This window comes from Ochotona princeps, chromosome 29 (genome assembly GCF_030435755.1).
Source record: "Ochotona princeps isolate mOchPri1 chromosome 29, mOchPri1.hap1, whole genome shotgun sequence".
NCBI classification, from domain to species: domain Eukaryota; kingdom Metazoa; phylum Chordata; class Mammalia; order Lagomorpha; family Ochotonidae; genus Ochotona; species Ochotona princeps.
Window position 1 is genome coordinate 19,392,604 of NC_080860.1, and position 21,241 is coordinate 19,413,844.

The following is a 21,241-nucleotide window of genomic DNA, read 5'->3' on the forward strand; positions in this document are numbered from 1 at the left end:
GGCAAGTGTTGAAGGCCAACTAGGCCTGTCCTACATCCTGTCCTGTCTCTAGCTTATGCCAGTGTATACTATGGACTGTCCCAGCCCTGCCCACCCCCAGAACTGGCTCATATGTCTTGACAGGTACTGTAGCCCAGTCTGGAATGGTCTGTCCCCAGCCTCAGCTCTTGTACTCACCAGTGAGAGCTACAGCTTGGAAGGGGAACTCCCCAAGTTCACTTACCAGGGTCGCTCCCAGCCCCAGATGTCACATGTGCTAGCTGGTGCTACAACCCACCCTGACGTGGCCAGCCTCCGGTCCTTGCACTCTGGCAGGTACTGCAGCCTAGCCCAACTTGGCTCTCCTGTGACCCAGCGATTGCCACAGCATAGCCTGGCCTGTCCCACACTCATTCTGGCTCTTGCGAACACCGGTGGTCACTGGAGCCTAGCCCATCTGGCCACCCCCAGCCCTGGTTTGTGTGCTCACCCGGGGAGTCCCCCAGAGTTCTTCTACCAGACTCATTCCCAGCCCTGGAGCTTGTTCATGCTGGCAGGTGCTTCAGCCCAGCTGGGCACAGCTCATGCTCTCTGTCTTGGCTCTCACGTGTGCCAGTGTATGTTGCAGCTTGGCCCCACTCCCAGTTATTTTGCTTTCCAGTGGGACCTGCCGCCTAGCAGGGGAGTTACCCAAGTTCCTCTACCAGGCCCAGGATCTCCCATATGGTAGCAGGTGCTACGTTGCTGCTTGGCATAATCTGCCCTCAGTCCTGACCTTTGTATGTGCTGACAGCCTGGCCCCACCTGGCCTCCCAGGCCTGGCTTGGCCTGTCACCATCCCCAGTTGTGCACAAACTGGTGGGCGTTGCAGTCCCACATAGGTAAGCACACAAGTCCTGTACAAACCCAGATCTGGTTCTCTTGTGTTTTGGTGGGTGCTACAGCCCAGCCTGATGCAACTACCCCGGCTTTGACATGGGTAGATATTGTCACCTAGCCCAATCAAGCATGCCCCTCAGCCCTTTTGCTTGCTCCAGCAGACATCAGGCAACAAATTTAGCCTAGCACAGGTTTCCCATATGAGTGGGAGTGCCTTGGCATGACCCAGTCACGCCCTCCACACTGCTCCACCCCCGCCCCCAGCAAACCACACAGTCTTAGTCCCCTTGCCTACCTGCAAGTGCAGTGGTCTGGTCCGTAGAAGACCCCAAAAGGCATTCCTCCCATCAGCATGCTCTCAACTGCTCCCACTCCTATTCGTCTACAGGCGCCCTTCCCTGGGTAATCTCCAGCCCTCCGGCCTTGCTGTACCATATGGGGGTCAGGGTGGCATGTGCCAGATGAGTATTCTCCGTCTTCCTCATGTATCTTTTTTTTTTTAAAGATCTGTTTATTTTTATTGGAAAGGCAGATATACAGAGAGGAGAAAAGACAGAGAGGAAGATCTTCCTTCCAATGTTTTCACTCCCCAAGTGACCACAATGGCTGGAGCTGAGCCAGTCCGAAGTCAGGAGCTTCTTCAGGGTCTCCCACGCGGGTGCAGGGACCCAAAGTTTTGGGCCGTCCTTGACTGCATTCCCAGGCCACAGGCAGAGAGCTGGATGGGAAACGGGCCACCAGGATTAGAACTGGCACCCATATGGGATCCCGGCAGGTTCAGGGTGAGGACTTTAGCCGCTAGGCTACTGCTCCGGGTCCCTTCCTCCCTTTCTTAATATTCATTTTATTTCTTATGTAAAGGCTCTGGATTAGAGTCCGGTGTCTGCTCTCGGTGTGTGTGTCTCTTGAAGTCTGCATACAGAGGTTGCTGGTACTGCATTGTGTACTGGGGATTTTTTTAGGGTTTGATGAGCAAGTGGACAGGCCAATAGGTGTGTAAGAGAGGTCAAGACCAATAGAAATAGCCTGCCTACTTGATAGAACTTGATTACTCAAAAGGCAGAGAAATGGAGAGCTATTCCATCTGCTAGTTGACTGCTCACATGCCAGCAACATCCAGGCCTAGGACAAACCAAAGCAAGTAACTGGGACTGTGACGGTCTCCCACCCACGTCCTCCAGCCATCACCTGCTGCCTCTCAGGTGCTTTAGGAATCTGATTCTGAAGAGCAGTGGCCAGGACTCTGATACGTTGTGTCTGCATCCCAAGCAGCAGCTTAAGGTGCTGTACCACAGGCCCACCTCCTGATGATGCTTATTTTAAGGTAACCAACATTCTTGGCCATTGTGCAGCTCCTCCAGGCTCTCAGACTCCAGGCAGAGGTCTCAACGTTGATGCTTCCCTGAGAGACCCTTAATGACCAGGAAAATAGGCCTTTACCAAATTCCGCTTTCTGTGTTTTAATAAATATAGACTGATTGATTTACTTGAAAGAATTACAGAGAGAGAAGGAGATTCGGAGATCTTCCATGCGCTGGTTCAGTCCCCAGATGGCCATGAAGCCAGGGGCCAGTAGCGTCTTTCCTGACCCCCATGTGGGTGCAGAGGCCCCAGATGTTGGGCCGTCCTCTGCTGTTTCCCCAAACTGTTGACAAGGAGCTGGATCAGAGGAGGAAGACTTGGGATGTGAACCCGTGTGCATGGAGGATGCTGGAGACCCACGTGATGGCTTTACCCACTGTACCACCCTGCCAGCCCCAACTTTCTATGCATTTATATCTCAAAGGCATAACATAAATAAATGTATGTGATGCTGTTACCTCTAAAACTATTAGGCTACTGATGCCAGTTTGAACTTGTTTAAGGGAACTCTCTTGGGACTATTGCAACTAGGTTACCAGGCAAAGTATTAAAATTAGAATGAAAAACAGTGAGAGAAGTAGGACAAAATGTGCCAGTAATTGAAGCTTGCTTATTCCCCTTGCTAGCATTACAGGGGAGAATGAAGGCTTGGGTCAGGGTGGGGCCTATAAGATTGTTTGGTCTGGCCCTGCCAAGGCAACTACACATGGAACTCAAAATCTGATAAATCTATAGCAGGCTGATTTAAAAAAACAAAATAAAAAAACTTATAAATAGAGGTAGACACAGGGAGAGGTCTTCCATCCTAGGGTTTGCTCCCCAAATGACTACACAGTCGGAGCTGGACCCATCCAAAGCCAGGAGCTTCTGGGTCTCCTACCTTAGTACATGAGTCCACTGATGAGTACAGCAAGCTAATCCTTCACTCTGTAGTGTGATATCCCAAATGGGTGCTAGTTTGTGTTCCTACTGCTCCATTTGCCATCCAGCTCCCTGCTTATGGCCTGGGAAAGCAGCAGAGGATGGGGAAAGTCTTTGGGCCCCTACAGCCAGTTGCGAGACCTGGAGGAAACTCTTGGCTCCCAGTTTTGGATCAGCTCAGCTCTGGCCATTGTCGCCATTGGGCAGTAAACTAGCAGATGGAAGATCATCTCTCTCTTCTCTCTGTAAAGATCTGCCTTTCAAATTAAAATAAGTAGGGTCCAGCATGGTTTGGCCTAGTGGCTGAATCCTCAACTTGCAACTGCTAGGATCCCATACAGACGCCAGTTCATACCCAGCTGTCCACTTCCCATCCAGCTCTCTGCTTGTGGCCTGGGAAAACAGTGGAGGATGGCCCAAAGCCTTGGGACCCTGCACCCACGTTGGGAGACCTGGAAGATGCTCCTGTGTCCTGGCTTTGGATCGGCTCAGCTCCAGCCATTGCAGCCACTTCGGGAGTGAGTCAGTGGATGCAGGATCTTCTTCTCTATCTTTTCTCCTTTCTGTATATCTGACTTTCTAATAAAAGTAAATATTATTAAAAAAAAGATAAATCAAATAAATAAAAGGATGTTCCTACAAGCAGAGACATATGTTGAAACTAGTCTGTTTAGCCATTTTCATCTTACACTCACCTCTTTTCAAGATGATTCCTGGGATTCGATTAGGAAGTGAACACTTGATCCTTCTGCTCCGTTAGTTGAGTAGGGTGTCCATCCTGCTTCTTGAGAACGCAGCTCACTGGTGCCTGTGGTGTGGTGGAACTGGAGAGGCTCCTAGGAAGCAGGCCGCATGCTATAGGGGCAGCCCCAAAATGAGGAAGCAGTGCAGCTCCTTAGAGACCGTGGAGTAGAAGAGAATGTTTGAAGCAGGATGCTGTTAGAACATCCCTCTCACACACAGTTGCACACATTGACTCGAGTATCACTGACCTCATTCCAGTTCTGGGTATACTGGTGTGATCTTAGGCAAGTTATGTTACTGCAGTGTGAGGAGGAGGGGGAAAGTTGGGATTAGGGAGTGAAGTGTGGGCAGTGTTGGTCTGCAGGGTCTTCTTGGAAGAGATGAGACCTAGACTTCTGGCTGAGGGAAGAGCTTTCATGAATGAAATTAACACTGCTGATCAGCTAGCCCCAAGTAGGTGGGCATATTGGGCATCAGAACAAGGAAAATGGTTTATTGCTGTATCACCAAAGTGCTAAGCAGAAGAGATTATGGGTTGCTTTTTGTTATTATTTGGTTACATGGGGCATGAAACAGCCAATTTCTTACAAGCACTAGAAATCTTAAAGTTTGCCATTTACCATCATTTTGGTTGACTTTAGAGAAAATGTTTTATTTTCTTTAAATATTTTTCTCATTTATATTCCAGTATACTTTTCTGACTCAAACGGAAAGAAATTTTGCACCTAAAAATTGTGTTACTTCACTCCAGGTTGAGTGTCACCATGAGTATTTTCTGTATAAAATTTTGTTGGCTCCATTTAGACAACTGTGGGTTGACATTCCTGTGGGTTGTGGATTAAGAAAAGTGTGCCAGGAGCTGGGGGTCTGAAGTCAGTAGAGCAGATTCTGTGGAGGGCGAGGAAGAGGAAGTTTCTCAGGCTGCAAGTGAAGCTTAGGTAAGTTGGGAAGGAATTCATGAAAAGCAAGAGGAAAAGTTATAGTGTTGCTTCTATCATTCAGTCTAATCATTGACTTTCTAGGTTTTTAGCGGGGGTGTTTTTTTGTTTGGTTAAATTTATTTTTATTTGTGAGGTTAAGTTACAGAGTAAGAAATCTTCCATCTGTTGATTTCACTCCCCAAATGAATGCTGGCCAATTCAAAACCAGGATCCACAAGCTTCTTCTGGGTCTCCCACAGGGGTACAGGGTCCCAAGGCCTTGGCCATCCTCCACTGCCTTCCCAGGTCGTTAACAGGGAGATGGATTGGAAGTGGAGCAGCTGGAACTGCAGCTGGTGCCATGTGGAATGCTGAAGGTTCAAGCTCAGCCTGCTACACCGTGGCACTGGCTCGACTCTCCAGAAACTTCAACCTCAACAGAGGATTATTGAGTGCTTATTATGTAGTATCCTAGGAACTTGGAATATAGTAGTAAAACAAAGGATTTTTCTTTGTGAAACTTGTGGAACATACTGTCTTCTGAAGCAGTTTGTCATTTGCAAAGAGGAGATGGAGAGACAGATCTTCCATCTGCTGGTTCACTCCCCAAGTGGCCACAATGGCCAGAGCTGAGCCAATCTGAAGCCAGGAGCCAGGAGCTTCTTCTGGGTCTCCCATGTGGGCTCAGGGTCCCAAGGTTTTGGGCCATCCTGTCCTGCTTTCCCAGGACGTGAACCGGCATTCTTACAGGATCCCAGCACTTACAAAAGGGAGCATTAGCCAGTTGAGCCATTGCACCGGGGCCCCAAGTTCTTACTTCTACATCAACTTTACTTTCTGTGTTTACTTAACCTGGTGTTATCCTTGTTGCATTTTTGGCTTTTGTTTTCCAGTTTTTAGTTTCTCTTGGTTGGTGGAATGATCAGACCATAGTTTTTGGTTTTGTTTTGTTTCAGCCTCTGTAGTTAGGTGAATATTTTTTTGATCCTATCATTTAGCATATTGATTGCTTTTTAAATTTTTATTCATACATTTAGAGCTTTCTCTGTGCTGCTGTCTGTAACTCTGCCTTTCAAATAAAATAAATCTGGGGCTGAGTGGTGGCAGCAGGATTCGCCTGCCAGCATGGACATTCATATTACAAGGGCCAGTTTGTGCCCTGCTGCTCTACTTGCAGTCCAGATCCCTGTTAGTGACCTGGGAAACAGCAGAGGATGCCCTGAGTCCTTGAGTCCCTCCACTTGTGTGGAAGGACAGGAAAAAGCTCCTGGCTTCAGATGGGCTCAACTCTGGCTGTTGCAACCATTTGGGGGAATGAAACAGTGGATGGAAGACTTCTCTGTCTCTTCTCCTTTCTCTGTAAAAATCTCTTTCAAATATAAAAATGATTTTAAAAATCTGTAAAAAAATATTTTTTTTAAAAGAATAAGATTACAGGAAGAGAAAGCAAGTTGAAGAAACAGAGTAACAGATCTTCCCATCTACTGCTTTGCTTCGCAAATGGTTGCAGTGTCCAGGACTGGTCCAGGCTGAAGCCAAGAGCTTCGCCCAGGTTCCTGTATGGAACCTGGGGTCCAAGGACTGGGGTCATCTTCTGTTGCTTTCCCAGTCACACTAGCAGGAAACTGGATCAGAAGTGAAGCAGCCAGGACACAAACTGATGGCCATATGGAACACCAGCCAGACTCTTAGGATTCTTGCTCTTGGCTCTCAGATACTTACTGTTTGCTCCCATTAGGGTCATCTGTGATTGTGCTGTCGGGATTTCTTCTTGGATTAGTTTGATTTGTATTGAAACCCTTAATCACTAGGTTACATGTAGTTTCTGAATCACTTAAATTGTATTGTACAAGGTCCATCATACAACTTCCTTCATTGACTGAATTCCCAGATTTCTGCTTCACCAGTTGGTTTGCTTTATTGGTTAGAGTTAAATCCACACTAGCAGTTTCTGCTTTGTTGACTTTGCTTACTGAGATGAAGCAATCTGCAGGGCAAACCTAGATTTAGTCGTGTTTAATCTGTTAGGGTGTTAGGCATCTCTGAAAGATCTTGTCGTTGGATACTGGGCTGTGCAGGTTCGCTAAGAAGCGTCAGCTGATCTGAGGTCCACCCAGATAATTGAGCTGCTCCCCCTCCTTCATCCACCATCTCTCCAGGGCTTGTACAAGACCCACAGGCTCGCCTCGCCTCGCCTCCTGAAGCAGGCTCACAGAGGGACGTCCAGACTGAGCATGCATTCCCACTCCCTCCTGAGGCTTTGGAGTTGATACTTCTCCATCCTTCTTGTCAGTGCTTTTCCCAGCATCTAATCTTAGGAATTTAGTTTTTCCTTTTCTTCGGGGCAGTAAGTACTCTCCTTAGTCAAAAATACCCTGTCAGTGGTAGGAATCTGTAAGCAATCCTTTAGAATTTTAGAAGGTTCTTGTGTTTATAATAACATTTTACTTCCTAACGTGACATTCCCAGTAGGTTGTGAATTAGAAAAGTAATCTGCAGAGGTTTTTGTTCTTTATAATGTAGAAAATGAGTGAGAATGCCGTGAGACTGCAGCCCGGTACAGTTTAGGCAAGGTCTGCGCCAGCCTGGTTGCTACATTGGCCTCACCTCTCTGTATGTGGCTTTTATTGACTGGCAGCCTCTCAGAGCGGTCCTTCTCATGCCCGTCCCAGCCCTGCTTCAACTCTTAGAGCTGACTGCTCACAAGCAGTGTATGGCAGAACTAGCATTGAGCCATTTTACTCAGTTTTATTGAGATACTTAAATAGTTCACATCATGCAGTTCTACTTAAAGGATTCATTTGGTGGTCTTTAGCATATTACATTGACAGCTGAGTAGTATTTGTGTATGTTTACTGTGGTGAAACGCATAAAAGTTACCTTTTTAGCTATTTTTCAGTGTGCCCTTGGACAGCATTAATGACACAACATTGTGCAAGCATCACCGCTGTTTCTACAACATTTTCATCACCTCCAACAGACCCTCTGTAGCTGTTTAAGCAATACCCTTCCTTCCCCCTCTCCCAGCACCAAGTAACCTTTACTCCACCTTCTGTGGCTCTGAATCAGCCTCCTTGACAGTGTCTCGGGTCAGTGGAGTCACACGGTAGTTGTCTTCTGGGTTTCAAGGTGTATCCGTGTTGTAGCATGTATCAGTACTTCCATTCCTTTGTGCCACTGAGCAGTATTCTGTTGTGGTTGTGTGTGTGTGGTTGTGGTTGTGTATGACAAGTGTGTGTGCTGATCGACACATGGCTGTCTCTCTTGACCACTGTGAATACCGCTACAGCGGACCCTTAGCAAGCAGATAGCGATTCAAGTTTGAAGCTCTCTGACCCTCTGCCTCTTGAATACATAAATATTCACTTTTGGGTAAAAATCAAGAGACAACTTGACTGCTAACCAGGGCACATGGACATTCTGGCCCTCTAAAGCCATTGGAAGCTCCAGCAGCTTGGATTTCTCTGTACAGGTGCATTATGGAGAACACAGAAGGGAGTGAAATGGGACACAAGCCCCACAACCCTAAGCAAAGTCCCAGTGTTTGTTTTTGTTTGTTTATTTTTTAAGATTGACTTATTTTTATTGGAAAGGCAGATTTACACAGAGGAAGTAACAGAAAAATCTTTCATCCACTGGCTCACTCTCCAAATGCCCACAACGGCCACAGCTAAGGCTCTGAGCCGTCTTCCACTGCTTTCCCAGGCCACAAACAGGGAACTGGATGGGAAATGGAGCATTAGCCTGTTGAGTCATTATACCAGCCCCAGAGTGTTCATCTACGCTGTAATTGGTTATATTCCTTCAGGATGTGGCACATCTGTGATGGGTATTTGTTGTATTAACCAGAATAAAGCCTTAAGTAGGATGAATCTTCCTGGTAATTAAGGTACATAGACTTTGGACTTTGGTTCTTCTAAACTTGTTGAAATCCACCAAAACCTCAAAGGTATCTCAAATGCATTCTGTCTGCACTTGGACAGTAATAGTTAATCCCTGAGACCTGTTGACATCACCTGTGTTAGAACTTCTGACTACAGCATAGCTCTTGTCCTCCTGATCTCATTGCATAACCTGAGAAGGGCCTGCGTCGAGGCACAGCCCACTGAGCCACCGCTGTAATGCCAACAGTGGAGCACCAGTTGGAGTCCTGGCTGCTTGTTTCCCATCCACGTCCTGCAGGTGTGACTGGGAAGGCAGTGGCAGGGGACCCAAGTACTTGAGCCCCTGCTGTCCATGCGGGAGACCAGGATGGAGTTCCTGGCTTCAACCTGGCTCATCCCTGGCTGTTGGCAGCCATCTGGGGTATGAACCAGTGGGTAGAAGTTCTGTCGCTTTGCTCTGCCTTCCAAATTAGGGCGGGTAAACAGTGAATAGAAGATCTCTGTAGCTCTGACTTTCAAGTAAATACATCTTTAAAAATAAAAGCTGATTCTGTAGTGCAGTGGGTTAATTCACCATCTGTAGTTTCAGCATTTCATTGGCACTGGTTCTGTTCCTAGCTGCTCCACTCCTATCCAGCTTCCTGCCAGTGGCCTGGGAAATGTGATGATGACCTGAGTGCTTGGGGTCCTGCTACCCATGTGAGAGACCAGGAGAAGGCTGCTGGCTTTGGGCCATCTGGGCAGTGAACCAACAGGTGGAAGATCTGTCTCTCTTCTCTCTCTCCTGTACCCTCTTTCTCACTGTAATTCTTTTAAAAGGTTTCTTTATTTTTATTCCAAAGTCCAATATATAGAGAGAGGAGGAGAAACAGAGAGGAAGATCTTCCATCTGATGAGTCACCCCCGAAGCGGCTGCAGTGAATCGTGCTGCACCAATCTGAAGTCAGGAGCCAGGAACATTTTTCAGGTCTCCCATGTGGGTGGAGGGTCCTAAGGCTTTGGGCCGTCCTCGACTGCTTTCCCAGGCCACAAGCAAGGAGCTGGATGGGAAGTGGAGCTGCCGGGATTAGAAATGGCACCCATATGGGATCCCGGTGCTTTCAAGGTAAGGACTTTAGCCGCTAGGCCACCGTACCGAGCCCTTCTTTATTTATTTGAAAGAGTTACAGAGAGAGGGTTACACGGAGCCCTTCCATCCCTGGTTCACCCCCATATGGCTGCAACCACTGGGACTGAGCCAGGCAGATCCTAGGGCTTCTTCCAGGTCTCTCATCCATGTACAGGGACCCAAGCACTTGGGCCATATTTCTCTGCTTTCCCAGGCACATTAGCAGAAGTGGAGCAGCTGAGACTTAAACTGGTGCCCATGTGGACTGCCACCATCATGGGCATCAGACTAAGATTGTCCTGGATTACAGGATAAAAGTTAGTGAAGATGGCGCATTAGTTACATGCCTGTCTGTTGATAGGACCAGCTCTTGGGCTGCCTTTCTGCCATGGACCCAGCAGAAGGGCACTTGTGGAGTGAGGAGAGAGGAGATGCACAGTCAAGCTGCCTACAGTGTTACTGGCCCTTGTAGGACCCAAGTCCAGCACTGTTCAGTAGAGCTACGGGAAAGGCTGGTCCACAGGGCCCAGCGCAGTGGGTTTAGCACACGTAAGCCTCTGCCTACGGCACCAGCATCGCATATGGAAACCAGTTCGTGTCCCAGCTGTTCCACTTCCCATCCACCTCCCTGCTTGTGGCCTGAGAAGGCAGTAGAGGATGGCTCAAGGTCTTGGAACCCTGCATCCATGTGGGAGACCCAAAAGAAGCTCCTGGTTCCTGGCTTTGGATTGGAGAAGCTCTGGGTTATTTGGGGAGTTAACTAGCAGATGGAAGATTTCTGTCTCCTCCTCCAACTCTGCTTTTCCAGTAAAAAAAAAATAAATTAAGAGGAGCTGGTCCACAACCTGTAGCTGTAAGAAACAGGCCATGTAGTATAGCCAGGACATCTCTGTATTGGTGTTCTGGGGGCGTATTTCCCACATACAGAGCCTTAGCCTAAGCAGAAAACAACATGAGGGGGTCTGGCATTGTATAGCAGGGTAACCACCACCATGGGGAGCATCCCATGTCAGAGCCACCCATGGGAGACACCATAGAGTTTGAGTAGTGAGCCAGTGGTTAAGTTGAAGACATCTGTATCTTCACTCTGTCACTCTGAAATAGTCTTTCAAAAAAGAAAGAAGGCCCGGCTTGATAGTCCAGTGTCCAACGTCCTCGCCTTGTATGCACCAGAATTCCCATATGGGCACCGGTTTGTATCCTGGCTGCTTCACTTCCCTTCCAGTTCTCTGCTTGTGGCCTGGGAAAGCAGTTTAGGATGGACCAAAGCTTTGGGACCCTGCACTCACATGTAGGAGACCTGGAAGAAGCTCCTGGCTCCTGGCTTTGAATCAGCTTAGCTCCAGCTCCTGTGGCCACTTGGGGAATGAATCAGCAGATCTTTCTGTTTCTGTTTCTCCTTCTCTCTGTAAAACTTTCCAATAAAAGTAAATGTTTTTGGGTTTTGTTTGTTTGTTTGTTTGTTTTTTATAAGAAAAGGGAAACAGCATAATTCAGCATGATGAATAGTATGTCCTGTTTTGGCTTGTAAAAACTTTAGCCAGGCCAGAACGAGGCCTTGGTAAAGTGATCAAAGGAACCCCGTGGTAGGCGGGGCTGCTCCTTGGCCCTCATCCTGCAGGTCCAATTCCTGTGTTTCTCTGCCACTTGCTGCACTTCATACGCTGTGCTGTTCTCTGACACTCATTCTCAGACAGCAGGTGAGCTGTTATCATCCTACAGCAGACTACACGAGGTGGGAATGTTTTCAGCAGTGTTCAGTGCCTGGCTCGCCTTCTCTGCCCTCAGCTGCTTAGTACCCATCACAGTCAGACTCCCTGTTTTCAAGTTTCCCATATTTGGCATCAATAGATTCCTCAAAGTTAAAAACCTAGAGACTAATGCAGTGTTGCTCTCCCTACTGAGTCCAGCTTGTCCCTGCTGCTTCCAAAGGTATGCGGCCACGAGAAGCCTGCCAGAGTCATGGGCTGCTGGCTGTTGTTGTTTTTGTTTTGTTTTGTTTTTATTGCAACGTCAGATAAACAGAGAGGAGGAGAGACAGAGAGGAAGATCTTTCATCCAATGATTCACTCCCCAAGTGAGCGCAACGACTGGTGCTGTGCCAATCTGAAGCCAGGAGCCTAGATGCGCTTCTGGGTCTCACACGGGTGCAGGGGTCTAGGCTTTGGGCTGTCCTTGACTGCTTTCCCAGGCCACAAGCAGATACCTGGATGGGAGGTGGAGCTGCTAGGCCACCACACTGGGCCCTTTTTTTTTTTAAAGTTTATTTATTCTTATTTGAAAGGCGGATTTACAGAGAAGGAGAGACAAAGATCTTCCATCTTCTAGTTCGCTCCCCAACTGGCCATGACAGCCAGAGCTAAGCCGATTCAAAGCCAGGAGCCAGGAGCTTCTTCCAGGTCTCCCTCACATGAATGCAGGGTCCCAAGGCTTTGGGCCGTCCTCCCCTGCTTTTCCAGGCCACAAACAGGGAGCTGGAAGGGAAGTGAAGCAGCCAGGGTACAAACCAGTGCCCATATGGGATGTTGCGCCTGTGGGTGAGAATCTGGCAGTTGAGCTATTGCACCAGCCCCAGGCCATGTTTCTGATTGGACGCCTCCTCTCCCATGATAGCTACTATCTTACCTCGATGTTCTAGTGCATATAGGGTCGTGGCATATCAAGCCAATCCTCTGCCTACGGTCCCAGCATCTCATATGGGCACTAGTTTGAGTCCCACTGCTCGGTTTCCAATCCTGCTCCCTGCTTATGGCCTAGGAAGTCATCAGAGGATGGCCCCAAGTGCTTGAGGCCCTGCACCCACATGGGAGACCCACAGTCAGGTAGTGACCAAACCATCTCTGAGTCTTGCCATGCTCTGGGGCTCTTGGGATAGGCTGCCATACTGTGCCACCTCATACCTGCTTTAGGCGAATGGAAGCTTGTATCATGTTCCAGGAATGGCTGATAACTGACATGTATCTTCGTGTGTCCTCAGGCCTGCTCCCGCTGCAGGATCATCCTGTCCCTCCCCCACGCCCGTCTACCATGTGCCCCCCCAACGGTCCTTCATGCTCCCACTGTCTTTGTGTGACTCTTTATAAGGGCACTTGAGTGGCCCTTGGGACTTGTTTACCTTTGGCCAGTGTTGTCTGTGTTTGGAACAGTGGTCTAAGCTTTCTTAGTGCCTTTCTTAGCAATTCTGGGTGATGCTGAAAGGTGACTTTAACATAATGACATCGGTAGCACATCCTGTCTTCCCATCTGTCGTACAGTTCTTATCTGGGAAGGAGCTTGGCACGTTTATAAAGCAGAAAGGAAGTCAGCATGGTTGGAAGGAGGTCGGAGACGGCAGTCTGAGGATCGGAGTCTGGAGTTTACTGGGGGTTTTTTTTAGGATTTTTTTTTTATTGGAAAGGCAAATATATAGAAAGGAAGAGATACAGAGAGAAAGATTCTCCATCCACTGGTTCACTCCCCAAGTGGCCACAACGGCTGAAGCTAAGCTGATCCTAAGCTAGGACATGAACTGGCACCCATATGGGATCCTGGCACCCGCGAGGCAAGGACTTTAACCACTAGGCTACGGCGCCAGGCCCTGGAGTTTATTCTTGTGCAGAGATTGGGAGTGGGTGATGTGACAAGTAGAGCAGCAACTAGGTAGTGTTTATCTCTGGAAAATCCATTCCTCCTTTGTATTGGCTGGCTCCTGAGTCTTCCAGGCCCCTGCTCCTCTGCTCAGCCAACTGTCCCCAGCCTGTGGAGCACGTCAGCCTAGAGTTCTTCCACTTCCTGTGGACTTCTCTAGAAAGTAAGAGACTGTAACATACATGGAATGCAGAGTGAGTCAAGTGGGCTTCCTGCTTCAGAGAGTGCCATATGGTGCCAGGCAAGTGGAGATAATTTGTGAGAATTGATGATGGGGCCCCATCAGAAGTGTCTGCCAGAGTTCCTGGAGGACAGCGACCTCACAGTGTCTGCATATCCAGTGCAAAGTACCCTTTATACAGAATACCACAGAGGGAGCTGGGTGGGTGAGGCCTGTTAGAGAACCCCGGACTCTCACAGAGGCAAAGCTGGAATGGGCCACCAAGAGGTCCTTGGTACAGTAGGAGAGTAGTCACTACATCAAGGTGGGCAGGGTCTTGCTGTAGAAGAGGGGTTGGCTGAAGGTTAGGATGATGGGTCTCTAGAGGTGGCAGAGTAGTGGCAGGTGGATCGAGGCTGGGGAAGTGGAGGTGGGCTGGTCAGCAGGAGTGAAAGCGCACGCACAAACTGGGGCGGGCTTTCCAGGAAGGTGAGAGTCTGACCTTTCCACACATCAGCCGGGGCCCATTCGAGATTCCAGTCTCTGTGGATGTGTGCTGAGTACCTGATCACTAGGAAAGGCGCATGTGGCTCCACTGAGCTGGTGGCAGGCAGGGATCCCAAAGCTGCCATGGCCCACTGTCTGACACTGCCGCGGCAGTCCACTCAGTAGAACAGTGGCTTTAGTACATGGAACTCCAATATGTGCCAGATGGAAAGTTCTATGAATATAAATGTGTAAGTTGAGATTGTGAGAGCCACTGTCAAAACTAATTGAGGGGAACCAGCGCTATGGCAAAACAGGCCATCTCTCCATTTTGTAATAGATGGTATTATTTCACCATTTTGGGGATAATCCTTGAGGCAAGTAGCTGGCGGAAGAAGCCTCACTCCAGACATTTGTTGGCCCTTGAAGCACCTCCCTGGAGCCCTGCGTGTATCCAGAACCACTTGAAGCCCATTTCAAAAGACAGATTCCTGTCCCTCTGGTGGACTGAGCAGGCCACCTTCTGGTGCTGAATAGAGATCACCTTATGTTGTCGTCCTCAAGTACCTCCACTGATAACCAGGAACAGGAAACTTGAGGGCCGAGGGCTGTGTGGATAAGGGCTCAGTTACCACATTCAGGCTCATTGCATGAAGACTGCTTCTTTTAAGTTAATAAACAGTTAATTTATTTGAAAAACAGCAACAGAGTGAAAAAATTCCATCTGCTGGTTTATTGTTTGTTTTCTTTGTGAGATCTATAGAGGAGGAGAATCCGATGATTCACTCCCTAAGTGGCCACAACTTCTGGAGCTGAGCTCTGATCCAAAACCAGGAGCCAGGAGCTTCTTCCAGGTCTTCCATGCAGGTGCAGGGTCCCAAGGCTTTGGGCCATACTCAACTACTTTCCTAGGCTACAAGCAGGGAGCTGGAAGGGAAGTAAATTAGCCAGGATATGAACAGGCACCTATATGGGATCCTGGTACATGCGAAACACTTTAGCCACTAGGCTACTAAGCTGGGCCCAGGATGCAGGAGTTCTAGCTAATTCTCCCACGTGACCACAGGGATCCGAGCACTTGGGGCATCTTGTCTGCTTTCCCAGGTACATTAGTAGAGAGCTGGGTTGGAGGTGAGTAGCTTGGACTTGAACTAGTACACAGCATGTCACAGACAGCCTCTTAAGCTACCATGCTGTACCACCAACCAGGGTTGTTGTTTTGCACTCTTCCTCTTGGGTGTTAACTTCAGCCGTTCTGGCCTAGTCAAGTACGTTCTGTCCTAGTGAGGTTAGTAGCCTGCAGTGAGAAAGGCTGCTGTGTGCTCAGAAGCTCCTGGCTCTGTCATGCATTTATTTTGTTTCTATTAAAGCAGAGAGAAAGGGACCAACATGATAGCCTAGTGGCTAAAGTCCTGGCCTTGAACGTGCCAGCATCCTATATGAGCACTGGTTTGTGTCCCGATGACCCCACTTCCCATCCAGCTGCCTGCCTGTGGCCTGGGAAAGCAGTCCAGGATGGTCCAGAGCCTTGGGACCCTGCACCCATGTAGGAGACCTGGGAAAAGCTGGTTCCTGGCTCCTGGCTTCAGATCAACTCAACTCCGGCTGTTGCAACCATTTGGGCAGTGAACCATTGGACGGAAGATCTTCCTCTCTGTCTTTCCTCTTCTTTGTATATCTGACTTTCCAATTAAAAAAAAAAAAAAAAAGATACATTGGTGGTTCAGTGGTAGAATTCCTGCCTGCCAATTAAAAAAAAATGATTCTCCATCCACTAGTTCACTCCCCAAGTGGCCACAATGGCTGGGGCAGGGTCAGGCCAAAGCCAGGATTCCAGAGCCTTCTCCTGGTTGCCCACGTGAATTCAAGGTCCCAAGCACTTGGCTGCCTTCCATGAGCCTCCCAGGCGCCCCGGCAGGGAGTGGGCTCTTAGACCACTGCCCATGTGGGCTGCTGGCATTGCAGGTGGCGGCCTGACCCGCTTGGCCTCAATGCTGATTCTCTGTCCTGCATGCTTGCAGACTGAGAGGAGTACACTGGTCCTCTTGGGAGCACCTGCATTTTTGGCACCCCTGGATTTTTTTTTAAGCCTAAACACTGAAAAAAAAACTTGAGAAGTCTACAGGAAAAATAAATATGTAGGATTGTGTTGGTTATTTTCTTAGTTGCAGAGGAATACTGACTTTACCTTCTTGCTCTCTGCTCACAGGTTGGCGACATTGTGAAGGTCACGAGGATGAATATCAACGGCCAGTGGGAAGGCGAGGTGAACGGGCGCAAGGGGCTCTTCCCCTTCACGCACGTCAAAATCATTGACCCTCAAAACCCAGACGAAAACGAGTGATTGCTGCTGCCCTGGTTCCTGCTGCTTCGTTGTGCTGCCTGTTATAGTCTCCTTTGAAGTGGGAAAGTGTTCTCTCTCATAGGCAAGTCACGCCGCCTTGCCGACGCCCAGCTCCCTGCAGCCTGGCCGTCGCATGCACACTGGGAATGCACACAGCGGCTGCCTCCTAGCATTTGTATCATAGTCGTCTTGTCACAGAGTAGCCGATTTTAGAGTTCTTTTGGATCATAAACTGGAAATACTGGTGGAAGCACACACGTGGAGAGAAGCTGACAGGCCAGTCTCCCCGTCACTGCCCTGTTTGTACTTGGGGACTGATTGTGGCGTGCTCGTCCCCGAGAGCTCAAGGCCACAGCAGGAGAGTGCACATCGCTGTTCCATGGAGGGGTGGCGCAGATGCCTCCCTGGTTTTCTTTAGGCAACAAAGGATGTGAACTCTAAAAGAGGAGAGAATTCTGTCCTAACCCCCTCCCCCAGCCCTGGCTTGGCTTTTCTTTTCTTGTTTGTTCTCTTGTTTGATTTTGGAAGACTTAATTAATTAGCCTTGTGTGTTCTGAACAGATTGTTAGGTAGCAGTTTGGATTCTTGTGGTAGCCCAAGGAAGAACGTGTCCCTGTGCGCTCCCACCCTGAAGCTGCTGTAACCAAGGGCCATGGGTGGAGCACTGCTGGAGTAGAGACCCCGGGCCTTGGGTCCCTGTAGCAAACAGCATGGACACGTCAGGCGACATGACGTGCCAGGCTGTACCCAGCCTCTTGTCCCCAAAGGCATCAGCGCACAGCTGCTTTAGGAAACGTCTGCTCACCTTGTCTGTTGGTGACAGAAATGGGGGTGCGAGACACTCGGCCAGTTTCCTCTCCACCCTTTCAGCGAATGCACCCACTGAAGGTTAAGACTTAGGTTTCTTTACAAAGTGAGTTACTCCTGGAATCATTGGACCCCTGAACAAGTCATTCAGTCAAATCACTAAATTCTCCCTGAAGCCCTATCCACCCTGCCCAAGCCCAGCCTCACCAGGCTGTCAGAGAGGCGGTGCTGTTAATCCTGACCTGCAGTCTTGGGGTCTGGGGTATCCCAGGCAAAGAAAACGCAAGCCCTGGAAGTCGATTGATGCAGTTGCCATCGAGTGTTTCTGGTGAGAGCCGTTCACTGTTCATTGGTTTGTTGACAGAGCGTTACCCTGCGAGCTGCGGCTGGTTCCTAGCAGCCAGTGCTGCAGCCTCTGCGGCCCAGGCCAGGCCTCTGAAGTCCAGCGGGCAGTTGTCTGTCCTCCCCGCTGAATTCCAGTGGAGAGGGGCCTCCACCTGGAGCAGACAAGTGACAGCACCAGGAGGTGAGCTCCGTGAGCCTCGGGACAGAATCTCAGAGCCAACTGTAGGTTTAAATCAGTAGTGCGCCAGGCAGAAAGCTACCGTATAGAAACACCTCAAAATTGTCCTGTGACAAAATTGATCATTTGGGGACAAAAAAATTGTCACTGCTCGCCACTTTGAGTTTCCTAGAAGAGGCTCAGTGACGAGCTCTTCCTGTCCCGGGACGTGTCTTGGCTGCCTCCCGCCCTGAAGTCGGCCATTGCAGGTGGCCTTGTGGGGTTTGTCAGCCTAGCCTGTATCGTATGACAGTGTCCAGAAACAGACTTGGCCTGCAGACCACTCACCTAGCCCGCACCGGAGCCCAGTGTCCAGCAGAAGGTGGAGCATGTGCCTTGACGGACGGCCTCTGGAGACCAGATCGAGCTACAAGGACTTTGACGGAGCACAAGGAAAGGGAGGGTTCCCATGGCCACACCTGCTGGCCACTCATGCAACTCCCCTCCCGCGGGGTACTTGGAAGATCGCTGCACCCCAGCACCCCCGGGTTTAGGATTGGTGAATTTTCTCACAGCTTCAGCTCACGGAAGTGTCTTCAGAACTCAGAGCAAGGTGTGCCTCCAGCTCTGAACTCAAGATACGTGCCAAAAGTCATCACTTTTTTAACTTGAAACCTTCACGATTTTTTTCCTTGGCAAAAAAGTTTGTCTTTCTCCTGCCAAGTCTGTGGCGTAGCACCTGCCCTGACTGTGCCTGGGCTCCCGGTGACCTGGGGATGTGTCCTGAGCTCCTCACGCCCAACCCAGGGGGTTAGTCTCCTCATAGCATGACTCTGGCCTGCGGCTTGCTCCCGGCCTTCTTGGTGCCCAAGGAGAGGTGGATGCTAGGCTGACGCCCTGGGGCTTTTCTCCTGGGAGAGAGTCAGAAGATTGTGACAGTTCCGCTGGAGCCGTTTGTCCTGGGGAAGACTCCAGCACTGGCACTGGGGTGTCCCTCCCATGGCGCATGGTGACACGGATGTGGTGAACAGCTACCTTTGGACGACTTGTGCCACCAGACCCATCAGCCCCTGGCATCGCACCAGCTTCCTTTAGAGCTATTTACAGACAAGCGAGCCTGAGACCAAGAACAGCCACCATTCTTGGGTTGTTTGCCCAGAGGTTAGGATCGTGTGATTTTGGAAAAGGGATGATGCGTGTTTGTGCCAGACCTTTATAATTTAATCCTTTAATATTCTGTCCATTAACCTCTTAAAAACAAGTGACTTCTTGATTGTCTTAACACAGTCCCTAAGACTAATGCTGTCTGTGGACACCACTGAGCTCTGCCTGCCTCAGGCTCAGCGCCCCAGGACCCAAGAACCGTGTCCCCGCGCCTGCTGCTGCCAGGGCACACTGGGCGAGCAGGAGCAGAACAGTTCTCTGCGACGGACAGGACTGTTGTCCCTGCGGGGGGGGGGGGGGGGCAGTGGCCTTGCTTCGACGGTCTTCACTGTGTGTTTTGAAACAACAACAACAATTGTAAAACTCTTCTGACCTGTAACTTAAAGATCATAAACTTCAGGCAATAATATTTTCTGTGTAAGCTTTTAAAATTATTTTTGGGGATCATAGCTTGTTTTATTTTGTGCTATAAAATTAACAGTATTAAATGACTTATATTCTTAGAATACATTGAGTGTCTTTTCTTAACAGATTTGTGCCTTTTTATTTTTGTATTCCATTTTACGTTACTGGTCCCAGCATCAAAACTCCCTTGTTTGTGTGGCCTGTTTGTACATTGTCTCAATAAAACTTGCATCAGCTGGTGGCGGCGGCAGCGTCAGTGTCTCAGTGTCTCCTCAGTCGGCCCCCCGGGAGCCACCGAGCCAGGGGGAGGCCCCAGCCTGCGGCCGCCGCCTACGGCAGCCTCTTCCCAATGGCTCAGGACCTGCCTGCCTAGGAGAGACAGCCTGGCAGCCCGGTGTGGGCCTGGACTGGCCTGTGAGTATAAGATATGTTGGTGCTTCCTTCTTTCCGGTACAGAGGAGCCAGCCAGAGGAAGGGATTTCAGCAGAACTTCCACAGGCAGTGAGGTTCACCTGGATTGTTACTGTTCTCTGGTCCAGTCTGCGCAGTCCTTCCAATGACCTGGGGTTCCTTAGAGTGGGTGACTTGTGCTTGGGGGCCCAAGAATTTCCCTACGGGCCTCACACTGAACACCTGCCAGCGAGGGTCCTGTCCTTAGCGCGCCCATACATTCTCTGATCCCATCTGGTATTGTACATATGTGTACCCCAAGACCTTCAAGTCTGTGCGAAACCTCAGGAAATACCAGCTGTGTGTGCAGCTCTGGATCTGCACTGGTGTTTTGAGTGCAGGCCCTGGATCCTCGTCAGGATTCTGGATTTCAGAAGAAGCCTGTCTTGGGTGGAAGTCTCTGAACCAATTAGATCGTTCTGGAAGGAACACCAACCCACAGTGGAGTTTGTGAAGGTAGGCATGGGGTCCAGTGCCATGGCTCAGTTGGCTAATCCTCCCCACTGCAAGCAAAGGGATCTGATATCAGCACCAGTTCTTGTCCTGGCTGCTCCCCTTCCCGTCCAGCTCCCTGCCTGTGGCCTGGGAAAGCAGTAGAGGATGGCCCCAAACCTTAGGACCCTGCACCGGCTTGGGAGACCTGCGAGAAGCTTCTGGCTCATGGTTTCAGATCAGCTCTGCTCCAGCTGTTGTGGCAATTTGGAGAACAAACCAGCGATTGGAAGATCTGTGTCCTCTCTGTACATATACCTTTCCTATAAAAATAAAGAGAAAAAGCAGACATCATTAGAACTGAGGGAGATCCCTGGATGTGGGACTTGAGGTGGGGGATGCCAGCCATGCTGCTTCACTGGGGCTTAAAACCTTCACCCCGTGGCCAGCACCAGCAGCACCACGTGCCCACGGCTCGGAATTAACCTTGCTCTTGAAGTCCCCTGCATACCCTACTGCTTTGCTTTTTTGTTTGTTTCTAAGATTTGCAGCAGCACCTCTAGTTTGCACGGGGTTTCCTGCCCTGCCTGGAGAGTGTTCAGGATGCTGTCTCGGTGACCAGCAGTCTGGTGGTCTAGGGCGCTGTAGAGACTCGCGGGTCTGAGGAAGGGAAACTGGCATCTCCCCCATACCGCCCAAGGCTCCCTGACCAGAGCAGGTGCCGCCCAGTAAAGCCCCAGTGGGCTCCAGCCCAGTTTCTAGTTTCCTGTGCCTGAGAACCTGTGTGCCAGGAGCTGTTGTCATTATCTGAGCTGGTACTCATTGGCGACCACATCCCAGCCAGTACCTGTGCTTCTCTGGGGAGCTAGAGGTGGGGAAGGGGACCCAGGGAGTGGACATACCCCAGGCACAGCATTAAGCAGGAAGAGGGGCCACCCACTAGGTCACTTCAAGGCGAGCTCGGGACACCGCAGCAGATCAAACCCAGGAGCAGCCGCTGCAGCTGCGCCCGGAATCACCGCCTGGATGGCCTGGCAATTTTCCAGATCTTTTTACCCCCATCCCTA

General features: G+C 49.7%; 1 protein-coding gene across 1 annotated transcript in view; it reads left to right on the plus strand.

Moving 5' to 3' along the window:
* Positions 1-19,174, plus strand: part of CRKL (CRK like proto-oncogene, adaptor protein) — a 31,727-nt gene extending 12,553 nt beyond the window's left edge. Inside the window, exon 3 of the mRNA XM_058656539.1 lies at positions 16,280-19,174. Within this exon, the coding sequence (XP_058512522.1) occupies positions 16,280-16,414 (135 nt within the window). The 3' untranslated portion in view covers positions 16,415-19,174. The remainder of the gene's footprint in view (positions 1-16,279) is intronic.
* Positions 19,175-21,241: the final 2,067 nt, after the last annotated feature.